The 21,749-nt window shown below is 36.2% G+C and overlaps 2 protein-coding genes across 2 annotated transcripts in view; one reads left to right on the forward strand and one right to left on the reverse strand.

Moving 5' to 3' along the window:
• Positions 1 to 99: 99 nt before the first annotated feature.
• Positions 100 to 8,037, reverse strand: LOC125652152 (malonyl-CoA-acyl carrier protein transacylase, mitochondrial-like). Its single transcript, XM_048881146.2, has 4 exons — positions 7,515 to 8,037; positions 5,258 to 5,345; positions 2,281 to 2,501; positions 100 to 519 (listed from the first exon to the last, which is right to left on the reverse strand). The coding sequence occupies exons 1-4, from the start codon at positions 7,983 to 7,985 to the stop codon at positions 118 to 120; spliced, it is 1,182 nt and encodes a 393-aa protein (XP_048737103.2). The 5' UTR covers positions 7,986 to 8,037; the 3' UTR covers positions 100 to 117.
• A 109-nt stretch (positions 8,038 to 8,146) lies between these two features.
• LOC125652078 (DNA replication licensing factor mcm4-A-like) overlaps positions 8,147 to 21,749 on the forward strand; it is a 17,896-nt gene continuing 4,293 nt past the window's right edge. Inside the window, exons 1-16 of the mRNA XM_048881035.2 lie at positions 8,147 to 8,269; positions 10,105 to 10,202; positions 11,729 to 11,761; positions 11,903 to 12,091; positions 13,296 to 13,465; positions 13,873 to 14,079; positions 15,129 to 15,363; positions 15,528 to 15,770; positions 15,901 to 16,138; positions 16,250 to 16,341; positions 16,443 to 16,545; positions 16,638 to 16,814; positions 18,073 to 18,166; positions 18,266 to 18,420; positions 18,547 to 18,664; positions 19,985 to 20,226. Coding sequence (XP_048736992.2) covers positions 10,112 to 10,202; positions 11,729 to 11,761; positions 11,903 to 12,091; positions 13,296 to 13,465; positions 13,873 to 14,079; positions 15,129 to 15,363; positions 15,528 to 15,770; positions 15,901 to 16,138; positions 16,250 to 16,341; positions 16,443 to 16,545; positions 16,638 to 16,814; positions 18,073 to 18,166; positions 18,266 to 18,420; positions 18,547 to 18,664; positions 19,985 to 20,226 — 2,387 coding nt within the window. The 5' untranslated portion in view covers positions 8,147 to 8,269; positions 10,105 to 10,111. The remainder of the gene's footprint in view (positions 8,270 to 10,104; positions 10,203 to 11,728; positions 11,762 to 11,902; positions 12,092 to 13,295; positions 13,466 to 13,872; positions 14,080 to 15,128; positions 15,364 to 15,527; positions 15,771 to 15,900; positions 16,139 to 16,249; positions 16,342 to 16,442; positions 16,546 to 16,637; positions 16,815 to 18,072; positions 18,167 to 18,265; positions 18,421 to 18,546; positions 18,665 to 19,984; positions 20,227 to 21,749) is intronic.

The following is a 21,749-nucleotide window of genomic DNA, read 5'->3' on the forward strand; positions in this document are numbered from 1 at the left end:
AGTTGCAGATTGACCAAGAAAAAAAAAAAACAGAAACAAAAAATGCATGCCATCAATCCCAAGAGCATATAAATTAGTCAAATATGAGTAAGCCTTATAACCTGTGCCATTGTTTATTCAGACTTGTATATGGTGGTAGTTTTTGTAATGAGCTTTTTCATTGGTCAGTCTCAGTATATACCCTAACTGTCTCCCTGGTCCCACTTCATATGTATGGGGGAACTCTTCTCCAGGCGTTCTGGCGTAGATAGTATGCATTATCTGTTCCCACTTAATGGGGTGTGTCAGTTGTTCACACAAGTTCCTCATTATAATTTTAGGAGTTTGAGTAACTTTCCCTGAGTAATTATAGAAAACTCGGTGTTTCACATTTGTCTGAAAGTCCACTTTTTTGACAGCTGAATACATTTCTTCCACCGCTGATTTCATCAGCTTCGTGTGGAATGCCCCGCTGACAGGAAGTCTCTTGCAGCTCTTCAAACCAAAATGTTTGGCCGTGTCAGCTATGAAGTCCAGAGCCTGCCAAAGAGCAAAGATATGTTGACAGTTTCAAAAAGAAGAAATAAGAACAGTTAACAAGTTTCCTTAGTGGTACTGTGGAATCATCTTTAGCTCACCTGAGCCGAAACTTCAAGTGAGCTTTTTTGATCACTCATTGTCCATCTGTCTGTAAACTTTTCACATTTTCATCTACTTCTCTAGAACCACTGGGCCAATTTCAACCAAACTTGATAAAAAGCATCCTTGGGTGAACGGAATCCAAGTTTATACAAACGAAGGGCCATGTCCCCTTTCAAAGGGGAGATAATCACAAAAATAAGGTGGGGTCATTTAAAAATCTCAAAAACCACTAGACCTGGCCTGGAAGTTATAAAACTTTTTTGAGCATGTTTTCACCTTCAAAACTTGAACTCCATGTTCTAAATCGTACTCGCATGCAAAAGTGATTGTTACAAAACTTTTATAAAATAATTCTCCCGCTCAATGGAGTACATGCTCAAGATTTTCTGAGTATGTTTTGAAGCTTGTATAGAGTTGTTCTCAAAACAAACATGGCTGAGTTTGAGTATGAGTACGGTAAAAGTTTTATAACCTCCAGGCCAGAAGAGCTGAAATTTACATGAAAGCTTCCTGACATAGTGCAGATTCAAGTTTGTTAAAACCATGACTCCCAGGGGTAGGTTGGGGCCACAATATTAAGGGATCAAAGTTTTACATGTGAATATATAGGTAAAATCTTTGAAAATCTTCTCAAGAACCACTGGGCCAGGAAAGTACAAATTTACATGAAAGCTTCCTGATATAGTAGATTCAAGTTTGTTAAAATCATGGCCCTCGGGGGTAGGATGGGGCCACAATAGGGAATCAAAGTTTTACATACATATATATAGTGTAAATCTTTAAAAATCTTCTCAAGAATCACTGGGCCAGAAAAGTTTACATTTACATGAAAGCTTTCTGACATAGTGCAGATTAAAGTTTGTTAAAATCATGACCCCAGGGGTAGGATGGGGCCACATCAGGGGATCAAAGTTTTACATGCCAATATATAGGGAAAATCTTTAAATGAGAGCCAAGGTGACTCAGGTGAGTGATGTGGCCCATGGGCCTCTTGTATATGGATTCTTTATGGCAAGACCTTGATATACTTCGGTGTTTGATCTTGACTTAGAAGTTTGACCTACTTTTAGTAAAAATCTTGCCTATTTTTAAAAAATATATCCTGAACTTATTTAAGACAGAGCATTCATATTCTGTATATGGATTTCTTATGGCAAGCTCTTCATACCATACCATGGTCTATGACCTTGGTCTTATCCAGAACATCAAGATCATGTTAGTCATATTGGTGTTGAGGCAACTCTGTGTTATGTGAATTCATTTTCAGTTATATTGTGATCCTTTGGGGCTGCAATATGGGGTCAACATTTTTCATGGGAATAAAGATTGATAGAAAAAAATATTTTAAAAATCACAACAGTTGAACAATGGCAGGACCAAGGTGACTCATGTGAGTGATGTAGCCCATAGGTCTCTTGTTATTCATGGAGGCCAATTTTCGTGGATGGTCAGGATTTTACAGTTTCATTGGGATGTAATTCCGTGGATAGGGTTCCTGTACATTGAATAAATTGTGTTTTGAAATTTCATGAAAATGTTTGATAAGAACACCATGTTAACGACTACAACCTGTAGTTATAGTTCTATTATTTATCACTGTATTTATACATGTAGTTCTATTATTTATCACTGAATCAAATTCTGACAGACCATACATACTTCAATATGTCCAGCGACTACTTTGTGATAGGGGGTCAGATAGCTAGCTGTCTGCACCACAGGGTCCATGATGTTACATTCAGTTTTGCAGTACTTGATGGCTGCTTCCTTTGCAAGGCCCAGCTTTGATTGGTGTGAAATTGACACGGTCATCATTCCGCTCCCGACCTCATCCGAGGCCTCTTGCATGCTGTAGGCTCGTGTCTGCAACACCTTTAAACCTGAAAAATTTGCAGGAATAGGGAAGTCTCTTTTATAAGATTCCTCCATATAATATAATGAGTATTTATATGTTCAAGATTATATTTTCATTGATATTATTTACTATGTACACGGATTTACTGCTTATCAATTGAGGACAAAGACTAAATAAATGAATCCATGTATTTTTAAAATACCAAATGAAAATGTGCAACTTTTTTTTTCATCTCCTCTCAACAGATTCTCATTAATTTTCAAGGCTACAAATGTTTCCTTTGGCTTTCAAGAGGATTTGAAAGTTAGTGTCTATCCCTGTAAAAATGTTGGAAATCAGAAACAAGTACATAATTGGTCACCTCAGTACTAGTTAAAAGTATCTCTAGTCCCAAGGGCTATGAAATCTAGAAAAGAAATTCCTGTTCTGCATAATAATAGTCTAAGGCCCCGGGGATGCAGGAGTTTACAATTCATGTCCCCCTTGTCCCGAAGATGCTTCATGCCAAATTTGAAAAGAATTGGAATAGTAGTTATCAAGAAGTTAAAAATGTTCTATTGTTAACACATGTGATCACTGACCATTTTGGCCCCACCCTGATACCAAAACCTTACCCCTGGGATCATCAAATTTACAAATTTGGTTAAGGACTACCTACTCCTTCTAAATATCCATTTAGTTTTAATTTAGTATGAATGGCATTAAAGAAGATGTTTTTACACATAAATACTATATACCAAGTTTGGCCCTGCCCTGGAGTCATAACCTCTACCCCAGGGATCATGAAATTTACAATTTTGGTAGAGGCCTTCCAGCTCTACATCACTATGCATTAAGTTTTTCCTTACACATGTGCGTATGCAGAGAAGAAGATTTTTGAAAATTGGTCAATTTTTATATGCCCGTCAAAGACGGGACATATTATGGTATTGCGTCGTCCATCTGTCTGGGCCATGTAGGCAAAATGCAGAATGAACCATAAGCTCCAGGATCTTACAACTTGGTACATTTAATCACCATGAGAGGAAGATGCCTATTGTTTTTCAAGGTCAAGGTTGTAGTATCAGTTAACAGGAAAACCTTGTAGGCAGGATACAGACCGAACCTTTAGGGCTAGGACCGTCAAACTTGGTACACATGCACCTTATGCGAAGCGGAGGATGCCTATTGTTTCTCAAGGTCAAACTCGTATTATCACTTAGTAGAAAAACTTTGTTTTTGTTTTCCAGATTTTATTTTCCATTATGAAGGCAGGTATTGCCCTGAAATTCTGTCAGAACCTCCCTTTTAAGAGAAATACATAATCAGTTCATATTTCATTTATTGATTGGTGCACCATGACCTACTTTAGGGCTAAAACAGGAATCGACATTAACGGTTGTCTGATTACCTGAGGCAAGTGAAAACCCAGTTTGGACAAGTGAAACTCAATATACACTTGCCCGATGGGGCAAGTGATTATTTCAGTAGGGAATGTGATAATTATCATACATGTGTTAAGCTTAAAGTAAAGTCCAACTCGGTATATTTTGGTTTTCTCTACCGAATCGTCAGATTATTTTTACTAGTGAATGCCCATTCTAGTAGGTCATATAGCATCTCATCCTATCAGTAAGTCATTCCCAATAACATAAACTATCCGACGTACAACTTATCTTAGTCAAGTTTGAGAGAAAATGGCGGCTTCACAACCGTCTCTCTTAAGTATTTTAGTGAGGTAAACGCTTAGAAAGAAGACAATAAAAGAAACACCGATGTTGAAAATAAAAATATATTTGAGTTAAAAAGAAAATGTGAGATTCAGGTGGCGTGACAATCTTAATTTTCAGGTTTAATTAACACTGACAGCAGTATGATCTGTAATAAGTGTCAGAAATTCCTGTAGTGTGACACCCGCTATTGTCGGTACTTTGTATTTTCTTGCCGGTAATACAATTTACAAAATTGATAGCATGGATGGATATTCTATTGAGTTATTGAATAAAAACTGATTAGTTACTAGTTACACTTTTTAAAAATTGAAATAAAAAATTGATCATTTGAATCAAACACATGTACTGAAACTTCACCTCATGTTACGTCCCTAGTCCGTTATTTTGCGGTGAAAAGATCTATTTCCTATATTGAGGCTCTGTAATTTTCTTATCTAAAACTTTCAATGACATTTTTTCCATCAATTTTATTCAACTACATGTACAATAATGCAACTTGTATGGCATAATTCACAGGTATAACCTCTTACATTGGGGAAGAAGGGAAAACTTAATGGAAGGAAAACTATTCTAAAGAAGGAAAAACTTAGCTATTTACCGATTGAGAGAGGAATATAATTAAAGTTACTGGTTGATCAGCGTATTATTTAGAGTCTAAAAATTTCAGACAACTAAGTTTTTCATTCAGACAAGTAAAAGTCCGAGTTTACTTGCCCGAAGGAGAAGTGGGATAAAAAGTTCATGTCTATCCCTGTAAAAGTAGGTCAAATAGCTTTCTGGATTTTTTTCTCATCATGGACAGTTATTGCATATGCTGTACTGTTTGTGGTACTCTTGTTAGCAGTTTTTGCCCCGTCCCAAAGGCCCAGGGGTGCAAGAGTCCTGAAATTTACAATTTACGTCCCCCTTGTTTTAGATATGCTTCATACCAAATTTGAAAAGAATTGGAATGGTAGTTATCAAGAAGTTAGAAATGTTTAATTGTTAACGCACGACAACGGACACAGTCCAATTGCAATACTCAGGTGTCCTAAAAATGAGGAAGTGAGATCCTTTATTTTATACTTACCATCAGTCAATGACAGGACTCCAGCATAAACACAAGCTGTGATTTCCCCTAGACTGTAACCAGCTGTGTATGTTGGTTTCTCAAAAACCTGGTAAAGTATTAAGATATGACACCATTTATCAAACAAATACAGAATAATTGTCCAGACAATGCACATGGCATACAATCTGTAGTAGAGTGTTGTTTTAGTGGGGGTTTTTTGCAGGAAATAAAATTCCCACTTGTGTTGGTAACCAGCATTCAACAGTGGACCACCAAAGATTAATAGTATACTTAATCATCCTCAAGCTGATAGAGTATTCTTGAAATGTATACAGGAAAATTTTCAACAGGGCGGCCGGTTCTCACTATGATTTTAAAACTTGAGTCCCGGTACTCATGATTTTTGAAAAGGTTGGGTCCCAGCTAAATTTGATGAGTCCCAGAACAATTAGGGTGAGTCCCAATTTACTTCTGTAGTACATGTACACTCATACTGAAAAAAATTAATATGTATAAGAAAAAAAGAGTTTCTTGGTAATGAAAATTCATGTTTAACGTTCGTTTCTCAACTGGAAGATATGACTCAATTAGTATAATGCAGACTGATCCCGACATTTAAAATCTCTGATTTTTTTAAACGCACAAATTTCCTTGTTATCCTCTGACGAGTTTGCGGATGCACTGTTTTAAACAATGTCGTGTTCCAGATCAATTTGCTCCGTCCATTACACAGATTTTTGCAGTAATGAGAACCTTATAGTCAACCTCATTTATTTTCATTCATTTCGCCCTTATCCCCCGTTGAACAAATTAAAGTGAATTTAAGTAACAAATTAAAGAACAGTTTGGGGTGAATTTGAAATGGACAAAATCATTTTTCAAAGCTTTTGGGCGAAAACAAACCTTAATGAAAATTTTCCTGTATACTATGGAATCACTTAAATTTGTGAGGGCCAATTTTCGTTGATTGTGGAGATTTTACTTTTTAGAATTTGTGGATATTGTTTCTGTACATTGAAGAATTGTGTATTTCATTGTGGTTTGAAATTCATGGAATATGGGTACCTATGAGATCCACAAAATTGAGCCCCCCCCCCCCCCCCCCCCCCCCCGAAATGTTATGACTCCACTGTACAATATATTTAACACTAATTGATGCTAGGATGCATATCAATGATATATATATATATATATATATTATATATGCTCACATCAATAAATAAGAAATGCACATCAAGTACATGTGCACAATATGATTGGTTCTTGTGCAGGAGCCTTCATTCTGATGATGGGACCCCTCTTATTGATAGCGAGCGAAGATTGTGTCGCCTTGACAAGCTTGCTCCAATGATTACACAATTGAGTCATGTGATTTGCTCTTCATCAGCTGAAAAATGATGGGGACTACCCATAATGCTTCCAGAAAAAAGCCGTCATCACTGTGGTATACTTCATTGACAACCCCGTAGATAAAGCAAAATGAAATAGTTTGGAAAGTACCATAAATGATTTTAAATTCCAGACAAGCTTTCCCATACTTTAAGTTTTGCTGTGGATAATTTCTTGGTTTGAAAGAGAGAAAAAAATCGCAGCTAATGATGATGTCACAATGCACTGTTTACATCAACCACCTTATAATTCCCATGTTAAATAATTGCTAAAGTCATGTTGCAAGATGTTTTAAAGGGTCTTCGCTTGTTTCAATGGTCACACCGTAAAACATATTAACTTGAATATCCATCTATGCTATAAGCAGGTTGGGAGCACTTCCCCTATAGCGAGATATTCTCGCTAAAACGCGATTATCCCTCTCTAGCGAGAGTAAATATATCCCGTACAACCGAGAAAAACACCCGTGGAATACATCTCTTCGTGTTTCACGTGAAAAGAAGAAAAAGTGCTAAAATGTGTGATGCTTCTGCAAATATATTAAAACAAAAACACTCACGATGTGTATTGGATTTCAGACTACTTCTCTCTTATGCAGCAACTTTGATATAAATTTCTTGACTATGTTGTCAATTTCATAGAAACAATTCGCTTCATGTTGAGTGTGTGTCGCACTTATTCAGTGTTGCACGGGATTTGCCATTATTTTCAATAAAGACGCCAAAACACCTGTTTATGGTATTAGGTAATGTTTACTTTCTCGTTAAAGAGGGATAATCGCATTTTAGTGAGAATATCTCGCTATAGGGAAAGTGTTCCCAACCTGATAAGGACAAATTTAACACAGTATCCACAAAAATATAAAACTATAAAAAAAAAATTATACCTCTGGATGTAATTCTTTCATCATTTCAACTGCAGCTAATGATGTGACGAAAATTGCAGGTTGAGAATTAATTGTCTTATCTAGCTCCTCCTTCGGGCCGAGTAAACACAATTTCAAAAGGTCCTTTTTGAAATGTTCACTAACTTGTTCATATAGTTCCTTGACCCCAGGGTAATGTAAAGCTTGTTTTCCCATGCCCACAAACTGGCTTCCTTGTCCAGGAAACAACAAAACAGGAAATTTTTGTTTCACATAAAACTTTTTTCGCACCTTGTCCTGTGGAGCAACTGGGTTGGCAGAGTCGAGACCTGCTATTGTACTTGTAATAAAGGTTTCACCTGGTGAATGGGGCTCGTCTCCGCCGTCGCCCATCGTACCGTAAATAAATCTTACTTGATTTGTTAAGACCCATGCATGTTCTGTAATTTTTGACACATTTTTAAGCGAAGGTAACTGCCTGAACGTGAACATATTCAAGGTCTCTATTGGACCGGATGTTTAAATCATGGGGTCGAATGATGGTATGTCGCGAAAAAATGGGTTGCAGATGTTGGGTAAATTAATACCAAGAGGTTAACTTTATTGTTTTTATATGTAATAACACATTATTGATCAGAAATGGTCAAACGTCAGGGATCGTGCTACCCTTCTAACCATATTAATTGTGTCGTAAAATGTTTTCCCGCGGATTTCGAACACGTGACATAAACACTACACAGTCTTCCTTGCTTTGTTCGGGAAAAGTACAATACTTGGTAAGAAATTGGAAGAAACAACGTTTTATATAATGCACATCTAAATACGGATCTTCAGTATGAAAGCGTTATTTTTATTCTGATGTCATCTTGGTTAATGATCAAATGTAATTGGTGGCGCTCAAATACTGGAAGCAGATGTTGAGATGAATTTTTTTTTTCATTTTAAAAGCACCTTGAGAGAAATCTTTGAAAGTAATTACTCTGAACATATGGCAATTTTTTTTATCGCATGTAATATTTTTTAAAATATCAAGATTAACCACAATCTTGCTTGATAATTCAATGTAAAAACTTTATTGTATACTCTGACAAATGATGCTTAGCTCAATGGGCCTGTGCCTTATGTAGCGTTGTGTTTTCACAGGTATCAGGAGTTTAATCTATAAATAGAAGAAAAATAACTATCAATATGTATATATTCAACATTTTGACCTCCCTCCTCGATTCGAGTCGGATTTTTTATTAAATTTTCTGAAACAAACCTAATCTCTGACACGATTAAGCTCAGAAATGATTTTCCTTCTCAACTGTCGCTTCAGAGGTCTAAACTCCCTCGCAGTAATACAACAATGGACATATTTTAACGATATTTTGAACATTCCCACCAAGGCCTGACTACCATGTCGTGACATCACGAAATCAAATGAGAAGGAAAATCATTTCTGAGCTTAACCGTGTCAGAGAAATAGGTTTGTTTCGGCAAATTTAATGATAAAATCTGACTCGAATCAAGGAGGGGGGCAAAATGTTGTTGCACACCTGGTCTATTTATATTTATTGATAGATTTTTTTTTCCTTCTATTGATTAAAATTCAGATACCTGTGGTGTATTAATACACAGGAGTTTGAAATTTTATCAATAAAGTCTATAAAATTCACTTGATTGACCAAGCCATGAGCTATGCGTTAGCATAGCGAACAGGAATGAAACGCCGTTTTGGAGAAATCTCGAGTTTCGCTTTGAACCGCCGCGCAATGAATATAACTCGTAAGTATTTATCACTAACAACATTTGCCTACTTAAATTTGCCTCCTAACCCCTCTCTAATGCTGTCAGTATCCACTTTATTCGATTCCGTGTAAACATTGACTTTACCGAGGACCTATTGTAATACGTCACATTCACTCCGGGCCTGACATTTTAGTATTCCTTATAATTTAAAGTTAAAAAAATTAAAATAAAATGCTATTAATCCTTCCACATATCTTTTTAATCAAATGAAATAAATCACAACATATAAAATCCTCAGTCATATCAATTATTATATTTTGAGGTCAGAAACTATGTTCAGAGTTTAAAAACAAAGGGCGATAATTGTGTAGAAAGTTGCATGTGTGGGAAATCATTGGATTACAAAAATTGTCAGGCCTGGAGTGAATGTGACGTATTACAATGGGTCATCGGTAAAGTCAATGTTTACACGGAACCGAATAAAGTGGATACTGACAGCATTAGAGAGGGGCTAGGAGGCAAATTTAAGTAGGCAAATGTTGTTAGTGATAAATACTTGAGAGTTATATTCATTGCGCGGCGGTTTAAAGCGAAACTTGAGATTTCTCCAAAACGACGTTTCATTCCTGTTCGCTATGCTAACGCATAGCTCATGGCTTGGTCAATCAAGTGAATTTTATTGACTTTATTGATAAAATTTCAAACTCCTGTGATTAATAACTTATTGCAATTAGTTTAATTTGAATGACTAGTATTTAATGGTTAACAAGATAATAGTAAAAAAGAGATGTATCATTTATTAAGATGAGTCATAGTTAATGAGATGTTTTTCACTTATTAAGATTAGTCATAGTTAATGAGATGTTTTTCACTTGTTAAGATTAGTCATGTCTGATCCACTTACTCCACGCCGCAGAAGTAAGAGGGGCAGAGGGGAGCCGGAGGGGGACTCACCCACAATGGAGGAACCTGTCACACGTAAGGGCAAATTTTCTCAGATTATGATGAAACTAATCCAAGATTCTCCTGACTCATGCCCCCACTGGGGGGGGGGGGGGGGGGGGGGGGGGGTCAGAGCTGAATTATTTTTTTACTCTGATGCACCATTTTACTTGATCCCCTTTGTGGGGTCAACCATAGGTCAATCTGTGAATAGCCAAGTTTTCTTGCTCTACCCCACCAAAAATATAAAATTTACAACTGTGAGTTATAGCTAATAAGATTTTATTCAAGTTTATAGATTGCCACATCTTGGGACATTATTATAATTGAAAATTGACTGCATTGCAATATATGAAAAAATAATCAAAGTTAAAGTTATGGATCAGAAAATTTCTAATTTTTTCTGGCTCATAACTAGGGCTGAAACGATTCACCGAAATATTGATACTGTTCAATATAAACCCTCGATTCAATGTTCAATTCATTGCCTCGATTTTCGGTGCAATACGTTTATTACAAACTGGTTCAGTAGAATACATCAGCTTCAGCCTGTAATGATTTTGTTACCTGCATGAGGGACCAAATAGCATTAAATAACGTTCAGACTGTTGTTTACCTTGAGTTTTACGAAAATAATAATAAACTTAATCAATTTAAACTATAGAGTCAACATGCATCTTACCATTTGGCAATTTGGAAACATTTTGTTTTTAAAATTATGAATGTAAATCTTGGTAATTAAACTTTTCTTCAATGTTATTATTGGTTTCTTCTGTAAATTGTATAGTATACAATTGAAAGTATTGAATTGTGACATAAGTATTGCAATATGTATCGTATCGTGAAGGGGGCATATCGTTTCAGCCCTACTCATAACTTAAATAAAATGAGACCTAGATTCATCAGACTTTTTCAGATGATACATCTTGGGCAGAGGTTGGGTCACACTTTAAATTTAGGTCATTGTGACCTTTGATTAAGACAATGTGACCATATATAGCAAAATCCTGTTCGACTCGTAACTGGACAATGATTTGGTCTAGAATCGTTAGACTGTTTCAATATATTTTTCCAAGTGAAATAGGAAACGCACATATATTTTGTTTTTGCATTGTTGCAATAGTTGATGGAGATATTAACCTTTAGTTTTAGTTCTAATGTAAGAATGTTTTATAAGTTGTAAATGGAGTAAATAGAAATATTAGAATTGTATGTTCTGTTTTTCTGGTGATTGCACTGCTTGATGAAATTGTTTACACATACATCTCTTGATAGACATTCATCCCACTTCATGTGCAATTCTTTCACACTTTTACCAAGTATAAGGGTCCACTTGAGGGAAATAACTCTTGAAATATTTTGAAACTTGCGTACTAAATACAAAGTCTTTGCTACATGCCAGGGTTTTTGGACATGTTGATAATCAGTCTTTGAGGCTATGGAAAAAGATCACTTAAGAAAGAGTCGGTATATAAAATACACTGCAGAGTTTTGTCTCAAATGTTTCCTGGAAAGATTGAAAGTCCTGACAGACTCTAGTAATACTTTGTATTTTAATTTAGCTTCAAGAAGAACAAGATCTGGCCCATCCACTCGTAAGTACTGTGCTTTATTCTCCCGTGTTTAAATGAGTAAGAGAGCATTGTCATCAATGATGAACCAATAAATTATAAATTCTAATCTTAAAATTAAATGTTTTCAAATTTTTGAAGAAGAAAAAATTCACTTCCTTGCAGCATCCTCAACAAGAAGCAGTGGTAGAAAATCACGTAAATCTCAGGATGAGGCCTCCCCTCCATCTAAGGGTCGACGACTGGACAGTTCTCCAGGAGGAGATCTGGAACCAATGCCATTGTCACCTCAGTCAGGGGGAATTGGACAGGAAAGGTCCCTGTTTTCCAGTCCCCCCCAATCAAGACTGGGAGGTAACTGACAGTCATTTACTTTTCTAGCTTTCTTAGCCCATTTGCTTGTTGGCTAAAGGGAGATTTCAGATTTTAATTTGTCTGTAGTTGTTGTCATTTGTAAATTTTGTATTTTTGACTTCTTCTCTAGCACCACTTTCATCTAAAGGATTATACATACTATAACAGTTTTTAGCCCCCATCCCCCCCCCCAAACTTCATATTTTAGGGAAAATGGAAGTCATAAAAGATTGTGTCCAATTTCACATAATTGTTGCTCATATTTACAGTGATGTGGAGTACACTTCAAGGCATCAAAAGCAACAATACAAGTTCTTAATTTTATTCTAATTCTGTCCAAATGCAGATTTTTGTGAAATTTCTTATGGGAATTATGTAGTCCAGTTTTTGACAAACAAAATTTTTCTGTTACTTGGTTACTGGAAAGATGAATCCATGGTATAAGACAAAAGAATGTAAAGTCCTTTGACAAACAAACTTTAAAAGATATAGGAGACTGAAGTTTGTTCAAATGAGGGACTGCAACTTTCCAAGGAGAGTGGAAATTATTGAAAATGGATGGAGGTGTTTAATAAATATTTTGAAGAACTGCTGGACCAAAATGGTCACAATGAAAATCAATTAAAGTCTATTCAGACTATGATACCTAAGGTAAGATTGAAGCCACAGGTTGGGAGGGAGGGTTAAGATTTACATTTTCCGATATAATGGGAATGTCTTTTAAAAATCAACAGAGTTGCATAATGTCAAATTAATTTGCAAGATTTACCATATAATGTTGAATCAAGTTCACACGTTGTCTCCGGGGATTTTTAATGTTGAATCAAGAGGGTTCAGGAGTTAATATCCTTTGCATACAGATCCATTCCAAATTCAATATAGACTCCTCTACTTTTCTAGATACTATGTATAAAGATCGCAGTAATGTAGGCTCTTGCCCAAATGAAATATAAGCACATATGCCAAGCTCCTTATTAACGATGCACAGTGAGAAGTATTACAGCATTTTGTTTTTCTTCAAACCAACAGACAGTCTAGTTATTGATAATTTTGTTCTTGATCATTGTTCAGGATTCACAGAAAAGGAATTTCTACTTTAAAGATATTTGTTGTCATTTAAATGTAAATATATATAACCATAGTGAATTATCTAAAGAGTGTTGTGAATTTTTGCATTATAAATCGCATGCAATATTTTGACTAGCTCCCACAAGTGAGATTGACCTTAGTTCCCCTCTGAACTATGGGACACCAAGTTCAAGAACTGGTGGACCTATGACCCCAGGAGCTGCAGGGACACCCATCCGATCCCGACCTGATGTTAGAAGTGACCGCAAGATCCGTCAGGTCACTATTGGAGGGTCAGACCCCAGTGTGAGTAAAACAAGATTAACTGTCCATGGTATAAGGGTACATATTTCTGGTTGACATGGAGTTGCTGCATGGTAGATAATGCATGCATGTTAGAAAGATTTGCTGCTGTTGCTGTCTCTGATTTACATGATTATTCCGGAAGTAAGCTATCCTTTAAATACATGAAATGCACATCTAAAAGAGGAGGATGTAAACTTTGCATTGTACAGTAAAACACTGTTACAACGAACCTTCAGGAACAGCAAAAAACAGTTCAATATAACCAAACATCATTTTATCCAATGACATTTTTATTTTCCTCTTGTAGGGGAATGCATATTGCTTCCAATATGAATTCATTAGAATTTCATTCGTTATTCGGATGTTTTACTGTATGTCGTCTGACGGCCATTCTTACTTTTACACAGGAACCGACCAGGATTACCAGTGAAATAAGTAGCGACCCTAATGCCGGTCCACAGCTGGTCATCTGGGGTACTGATGTGATGGTTAGTCACTGTAAAGAAAAGTTCAAAAGGTTTATTTGCAAGTATGTGGACACTAATGTTGCGGACGATGAGCAGTTTGAAGGAATGGACATAAGTCAACCATACTACCTGCAAAGGCTGGAAGAGGTGTGTAAATTGAAATCATTTCGATCTGGAAATTTGACAGGGAGAATGTTGTGGTAGATTAATGATGATTTAAAATCATTGTTCATTTACTTCATCTAGCATGAATTAGCAGTGACAATCTTGAATTTGTTGTTAAAGAAAATGCCCATGAGCAATTATCACAGAAAAGATATTGTATACCAAGACAATTTTTACCTTTTTCTGTTTCTGAAATCGAAGATCAGAGGGCATCTTGTTTTCGTCTAGTCTGTCATTCTGTCCAAAATTTCAACCTTCTTACATGTAATAAGTTTTGAACTAAAGAATTTCAGGATTGGTATTAACATTGCGTTGTTATCTAATATCTATAAAATTAAATGGATTAGAATTGGTATTAACATTGCATTGGTACATGTATATTAATTGAATCGAGATAGGTATCAACAATGCATCAATATCTATGAAATTAAATGAATCGGAGTCGATTATTAACATTCAGACATTTTAGAAGAACTGGTATCAACGGTTTTTCATCTCGGTCATTCTTGAGGGCATTGGTGTTTTTCATTTGCATCTTGTTAGCTCACCAAAATGCTCTAGTGAGGCTTTTATGATCACCTCTCTTCTGTCATCCATATTTGACTGTTTCTCCAGAACCACAGGGCTAATTTCAACCCGCTGGAACTTTAGTCTTTTCTTACTGGTATTACAATTTAATGAATTATTAATTTATATTGAGCTATTAATTAAAAACTGATCGTTACACTTTTGAGACGTTTTATGCATAAAATGGAAATATTAAAACATTAAACTTTTGAATCGAATAAGAGTGGAAAATTTTCGGACAAGAAAGTTTTTCATATGGACAATTGAAAGTTCGAGTTTATTTGCCCCAAGGGCCTGTGAGATAAAATAAAATTAATGTCTCCCTGCTTTTAAAGATTAAAAATTTCAACTTAGTGAAGTGAAAAGAGAATTTGGAGTTCCTACTCCTGAAAATGTGATAGTAAAAAGAAAATTGTATATACTAATATTTGAAAACTTGAACTTCAGTATGTACATTTGTTTAGATAAGTTTGATAGGAGAGCCATTCCTGAACATCAACTGTGAACATCTGAAGGAATTTGATGCAGACCTTTACAGACAACTGGTTAATTACCCCCAAGAAGTGATTCCAACATTTGATATGGCTATCAATGAAATGTTCTTTGAGAAGTTCCCGGACACGACCCTGGAACATCAGATTCAAGTTCGGCCAATGAATGCTGATCGGACCAAAAATATGAGGTCTCTCAACCCTGAAGGCAAGTTTTCAATATTGGGTGTCCATTTCAAGAATTCCTGAAATATTTATATATACATGAGCAAAATTGCAAGTTTTTTTACCTTTCTTATTTTGATATCATTACATGAAAACAAAGTTTTATGACTTCATCGCTATAATTAGGCATGCTGTCTATTCTTTCAGACATTGATCAGCTGATCACAATAGGTGGGATGGTCATTAGGGCTAGTTCTCTGATCCCTGAGATGAGGGAGGCCTTCTTCAAGTGCTATGTATGTGCCAACACTACTTCGGTGGAAATTGACCGAGGGCGTATTGCAGAACCTGTCCTCTGTACCAACTGCAACACAAATCACTCCTTCGCCATGGTTCACAATCGATCCCAGTTTACAGACAAACAGATGGTCAAACTTCAGGAATCACCAGGTGAAGTGCAAAAATTTTGTCTTAGAAACAGTCAGATACAGAAGTTCTTCTGAATATCAAATTTAAAGATTTCCCATTCACTGATTTGTAAATTTCTCAGTAGAATGAAATTTGACTTGCTGTTCTGTAGATGACATGCCTCCAGGTCAAACACCCCACACTGTGGTGTTGTATGCCCACAATGATCTGGTTGACAAAGTCCAGCCTGGAGATAGAGTGACCGTCACAGGAATTTACCGAGCCACGCCCCTTAGGGTTAACCCGCGCATGAGGAATGTGAAATCTGTCTACAAGACGCACATTGATGTGGTTCACTTTAGAAAGGTTCATGCGAAGAGACTTCGAGAGGTTGACGATGAAGGGGATGGGTTAGTGTTGTATTACTCGGGATGACTGTGCAGTTTATGAATATTGGTCTACGTTTGTTGGGGGAGGAAAAAACAACCAAAAATCCATAACTTAAATTTTTTTTTTTTTAGGAAAGAAACTTTGATCAATGAAGAAAGATTACAGATAATTAAAGAGTTGTCAAAGAAGCCAGACATTTATGAGCGTCTAGCAAGAGCAATTGGTAAGTTTCCTCACCTTAAACATGTGATAAGAAAAGCTGATTTTACCCGCTGTGTACTAAGTTGTTGAAGTGCCACCAAATGATTCCTATTTCCCCTGTAGCTCCCAGTATTTATGAAAATGAGGACATCAAGAAAGGAATCCTATTACAACTGTTTGGAGGCTGCAGAAAAGATTTCTCACATGCTGGCCGTGGAAAATTCAGGTATACCCAAAAAAACGGGGTACTGCAGGTGTAAATGCAGCCTTCTGTGAACAGAAATTTCACTTTGATGATTGTGTGAATTTATTTTACAGAGCAGAAATGAACATCTTGCTGTGTGGTGATCCGGGCACCAGTAAATCACAGTTGCTTCAGTATGTGTATAATCTGGTTCCGAGAGGCCAGTATACATCAGGGAAAGGATCCAGTGCAGTGGGGTTAACTGCATACATCACAAAAGATCCAGAAACGAGACAATTGGTTTTACAAACGTAGGTATTGAAATGGTTCTGCCACATTTTGCTGTCAGGAAATACAACAGATAATGCTACACTTTGCAATTTGAAAACTTTAACCTTGCTAATGATTTTTTAGCAGTTAGTGCTAGAGTTTTGATATTGCACATGAGTATTTTTTGTGACAAGACCTTTCCATGGGTACCCTGTGACTTTAACCTTGGGAGTTTGACCTACTTTTTAAAAACTTTAATCTTGCTGATAACTGTTGAACACTGAGTGTTGGAGCTTTGATATTTCACATGAGTATTCTTTGTGACAAGACCTTTCTGTGGGTACCAAAATGTGTTTACAAACACATCTTGATTTTTATTCATTTAATTTTTTTTTGGTTTTTTTTTGGTTTTGGTCTTTCTACATATTTAATTATTACATTGAAATGTACTTCAATAAGAATTGAAACTAATTCTTATGGGTGATTGTCACTCTGATGAATGTGGCACTGAGATTGTTTCAATCATCACATGGATCACTGTGATGGTGGTTATGTACAATGGCTCTGCTCTGAAGTCGACTCCATGTGTCCACTTGTCCCCACTCTACTATTCTTTAGTTTCTTCATAACTTTTTTGTTTGTTGGGAGGTTGAGAGTGTTAAAAGTAGAATCTGTTTGAATTATAATAAACTTTCAGTTACTTGGCGTCTGTTACTCGTGTCTGCTATGTCCAAACTGAGCAAAGCAAGCATGCCAAAACAATTTAGAAATAGATCTTGCTTAGGAAGCAGTTTTGAAACCTGCTTTAGACATATGGGTGAATGTTTGGGAATAATGGGAATAAAATACTTACTTGAATACATGTGAAAGACGTCGGACCTGACCGATGTGCAGTGCCTCAGGTCCGATGGCCGACCATGGCATTTTCACGTGTTTCACTTTTTTACATTGGGTTTCTCAGACTGACAAAATTCGGTTCGGTCCTGTGTGTTCATTGATTACACAGGACCGAATGTCCTGTGTGGTCCAAAAAACTTTCACATAGACTGCTGTATACAAATTTGGTTATGAGTAAACGGGAAGCCGTTTGGTTTTAAATGTGGCAAGTTCATTGATCAGACAACTAGGTTTTTCTATTACATGCATCCTGAATTTTGTTGTGGAACCGAAGAAAGTGTTAGAAGAAAATGTATTGAAGTTACATGCAAAGTATGGGTTGGAAATAATTCAATTATGGTAGGGAGAAAAGAATGTATATAAAGATGATAATTGCAAATAACTGTACAATCCATTCTTCAGAGGAGCTTTGGTGTTGAGTGATAATGGAATCTGCTGCATTGACGAGTTTGACAAAATGAACGACAGCACTAGATCCGTCTTGCATGAAGTCATGGTAAGAAGTGTACAGTAACACTCGTCACGTATTTCATCTATTGACCTATTCACGCCATATTGATGACCATGTTCTATATACATGTATGTTCTCATACAGGAACAGCAAACTTTGTCCATTGCCAAAGCTGGGATCATTTGCTCGTTGAATGCGAGAACGTCCATTTTGGCTGCAGCCAATCCAGTCGAGTCTCAGTGGAACAAGAACAAGACTATCACAGAGAACATCCAGCTTCCCCACACCTTGCTCTCCAGGTAAAAATACCCACAGTTGAATGTCTTGTGAAATACCATCATCATTTTTATGTGAATTTGCGACTATGGCTTGCTACAGATCTTGATAGGAAACCTGTTACTAAAATCGACTTTGCTTTTTACTAGGTTTGATCTAATCTTCCTTATCCTGGACCCACAAGATGAAATGTTTGACCGTCGTCTGGGAGGGCATCTTGTGTCATTGTATTTTAAGTCACAGGAAGATGAGGAGGATGAAAGCTTGGTCAGTATCATTTAAACAATATTTTGTTATGTATAAAACAAATGGATTAGACAACAGGCATTGCCTGTATAAGCCTTCTCCATAAGCATGGTCAGTATGAAATATGGCATTGGTAAGTATGTACACAATTCATAATAATTCCATAATAGGGGACCAAATTTTTAGGGATTTTTGATCAGGATGTTTGTGTAATTTCATGCATTTGGTCTCTGTACAATAAGCATTTGATTTGTGTATTTTGTTGTGGTTTGAAATTCTTGACAATTTTCATAGACTCTACAGTTTCAGATATCCCTTTGTGCTATGTATAATTGTTAGCTCTAGATGTCTGAAGATTTTGTTAATATTGGAAAAGAACATTGAAATTATTTTTATGCTCCCTGAGAAATTTCAGGGGAGCATTTAGTTGCCGTCCTGTTTGTGTCTGTCTGTCCATCCAAGCTCATATTTACTAAACCTTTCATCAGAAATAGATATAACTGATCACAAATGTTCCTTTAGACACAAACTTTTGGACCAAGGTCTTTCAAGGTCATTTTGGACAGGTCAAGGTAACTCAGAAAATATGAAAGTTCCTTATTTCAATGATTTTCAATAGTTTCAATAATGTGGCATCGGTGGCCTAGTGGTTAGGCCGTCAGACTCTCAACCGAAAGGTCGTGGGTTCAAGTCCTGGCCGCGGCAGGGCTGACGTTGTGTCCTTGGGAAAGTCACTTTACATGAATTTCCTCACTCCGCCCATGTGTAAAAGGGGTACATGGCTATAGACAGTGAAAGATATTGTTAGAATGTTAGTGCTCTAGCGCTTGTAATGGCAACTTGCACTGTATGCTTCCTAGAGGCTGAGAAAGTGTACATTGATTATTGTAAAGCGCTTTGAGCAGCATACGCTGGAAAAGGCGCTATATAAAACCAATCATTATTATTATCATTAATCATTAGTTTAATATAAAAGTTCCCATCTCCTAAATCTTTCATCAGAAATTGATCTTAATTTATCACAAATATTTCTCTAGACGGACTTTTGCACCAAGATCATTTTGGAAAGGTCACTCAGAAAGGTCTTTATTTCAACAGTTTTTGAGCAGGTATTGATCATATATCGCACTAATAAGAACTAGGCAAATGGCTTTAAGACAAAGGTCACTTGAGGTCATTTTGTAAAGGTCAAGGTCACTCAAAACAAACCTTATATACTGTATGAAAAAAAAATGATACTTCTTAAGTTTTACTGATATTCTTGTTTTCATTTTAATGTTGCCATACAGTTCTATGCTTTATTGTTTAACATGTGAAACAAATGCCTATTGCTTTTCACAGGACATGAGCATTTTAAAAGACTACTTAACATATGCCAAGAAATATGTGCATCCAAAGATCAGTGAAGTCGCAGGACAAACTCTGATAGAGTCCTACGTCAACATGAGAAAGATGGGAAGCGGGAGGGGTCAGATATCGGCATATCCAAGGCAGCTGGAATCACTGATCCGATTATCGGAGTCTCATGCCAGAATGAGGCTCTCTGAGACTGTTGAAGTTGCTGACGTGGAAGAAGCTAAAAGGTGGGGAACAGGAAGCATTTAGCTCATGGTTTTAGCAGTGTAATTCAGATCTGACCTACAATAGTGTTAATCTGCTGTATATACTGCATTGACTTGTATACAGTGATATTAACAGATCTGACCTACAATAGTGTTAATCTGCTGTATATACTGCATTGACTTGTATACAGTACTATTAACAGATCTGACCTACAATAGTGTTAATCTGCTGTATATACTGCATTGACTTGTATACAGTGATATTAACAGATCTGACCTACAATAGTGTTAATCTGCTGTATATACTGCATGGACTTGTATACAGTGATATTAATAGATCTGACCTACAATAGTGTTAATCTACTGTATATACTGCATTGACTTGTATACAGTGATATTAACAGATCTGACCTACAATAGAGTTAATCTGCTGTATATACTGCATGGACTTGTATACAGTGATATTAACTTGTTCATATAATGGCATGGACTTGTATACAGTGATATTAACTTGTTCATATAATGGCACGGACTTGTATACAGTGATATTAACTTGTTCATATAATGGCATGGACTTGTATACAGTTATATTAACTTGTTCATATAATGGCCTTAAACAGTAGAAAGTTGCTAGATCTTATTAAGGTCCTTGGAGCCATACAGTGGTATTGTGGAATCATCATTGTTCAACGTTTGCAGGTAACCAAAATTTTACTGGTGGGTGGAAACGTAATTTTGTGGGTAACTTTAACCATAAAACTTAAACTTGCTAAATGGTTATTGACTCTCCTGAGAAAAATTGCACAGAAAACTGGTGCAATTAGAGGCACTTTCTTATCTGTTTGACTGTAACTAGGGCCCCACGTGAAATGCAGGAAGCCCTATAGTAATTAGATTATAATTGTGACTGCTAGTATAATGGGACATTTATTTATATTGTCCATACATTATAAAGATAATTAAATTGGAGTAATTGGTTATATTTTTCCATTGTGTTTATAAAATCATTAGTGTGAAAAATAAATAACATCTTTAAGATACCTAATGTGATCTGGGTAAGAATTTTCTAGAAAATAAAAATTGTGTATCAATATGGGGAAGTATGTTTGTGGGCAAGAGTAATCAAAGAAATCTAAATCAAACATCTCCCACGAACAATGTTGATTCCACATTATTACTTCGAATAAAGTTTCAATCAAGGTTTTATATGTCCCTACAGGAGGTTCATGATTAAAGGGGCATTAGCTATCATTTTGTCACAAAAAAATTTAAATTCTATGAAAATTGTCCCATCTTGCCTATTACAGTAATAACACCAGTATTTAATGATTTCAAACACTTTTTTACACAGAAAACAGGCACATGAATCATTCTCACCAGAGGGCGCATTACACAAGTGATCACCAGAGGGTGCATTACACAAGCTTCACTTGCACCTCTTTCAGTGCTTTGATTTGTGTGACAATAGAATCACATGATAGAAGCAGTCATTCTCGTTTCCTTTTACTTTAAAAGTTCTGGCAACAGATGATACATTGGGCTCT

This window comes from Ostrea edulis, chromosome 1 (assembly GCF_947568905.1).
Source record: "Ostrea edulis chromosome 1, xbOstEdul1.1, whole genome shotgun sequence".
NCBI lineage: Eukaryota > Metazoa > Mollusca > Bivalvia > Ostreida > Ostreidae > Ostrea > Ostrea edulis.